General features: G+C 39.2%; 1 protein-coding gene across 1 annotated transcript in view; it reads left to right on the plus strand.

Annotated features, from left to right (window-relative positions):
• The window catches only part of LOC119587952, a gene marked incomplete in the record, with an annotated part of 31,111 nt that overhangs the window by 26,237 nt on the left and 4,033 nt on the right, over positions 1-841 (plus strand). Inside the window, 2 exon segments of the mRNA XM_037936664.1 lie at positions 117-235; positions 520-738. Of these exon segments, the coding sequence (XP_037792592.1) occupies positions 117-235; positions 520-738 (338 nt within the window).

Raw genomic sequence — 841 nt, forward strand, 5'->3', positions numbered from 1 at the left:
CCCATGCTAAATAGTGCCACTACTACAACTGTTAACATAAACCCTCAATATAGTAATAAAATAAAAGCTAACAAATATAAAAAATAAAATGCAAATTGCCTATTTGCTTGTTTCAGTGCGTGAGTCACGGAGGCTACCTGGGTGGAGATCAGAATGCAGTGATCGTCATCAGCGCCTGCCAGTTGCCAGACCGCTCACGAAGAGACTACAACTACGTTATGGATAACTTGTTCCTGTTAGTTGAATATTTGGTTTGAAATCAAGTACTGTGCTTTGTATTGTACATATGTGAAAGGATCATGTATGGTTTGTTGTTATATATATATTTGTAATCAGTGTTAAGATTTTGTAAACCTAGTTCATGTGCCAACCCCCAGGATGGCCCTAGCATGATCCACTAATAAGGCTTTTGCTTAAACTTTCACTAGTTAAGTAAGTAATCATTCCAAAAAAAGTTGTTTAAATTATACTTTTGAGCGTTTGGTCTTATTTGTATTTACTCGTCCTCTCTTATTGCAGTTACGTTTTGTCAACTCTGGAGCAGCTGATTGCTGATGATTACGTGTTGGTTTACCTTGCTGGAGGAACCCCCAAGTCCCACATGCCCAATTTCCACTGGTTAAAGCGAGCCTATCAGATGATCGACCGCAAACTGCGAAAGAACTTAAAGGCCCTCCATGTGGTGCACCCCACCTTCTGGGTTCGCACAGTTGTCGCCTTCTCCAGACCTTTCATAAGGTTTGTTGGCTTTGATTTGATTATGCATTTTCTTATTTAACTGTTTGATATACTTCGGCATTGGAGTAACTCTTTTTTAAGCCATTGATAAAGTTGGTTGGAT

This window comes from Penaeus monodon, chromosome 23 (assembly GCF_015228065.2).
Source record: "Penaeus monodon isolate SGIC_2016 chromosome 23, NSTDA_Pmon_1, whole genome shotgun sequence".
NCBI classification, from domain to species: Eukaryota; Metazoa; Arthropoda; class Malacostraca; order Decapoda; family Penaeidae; genus Penaeus; species Penaeus monodon.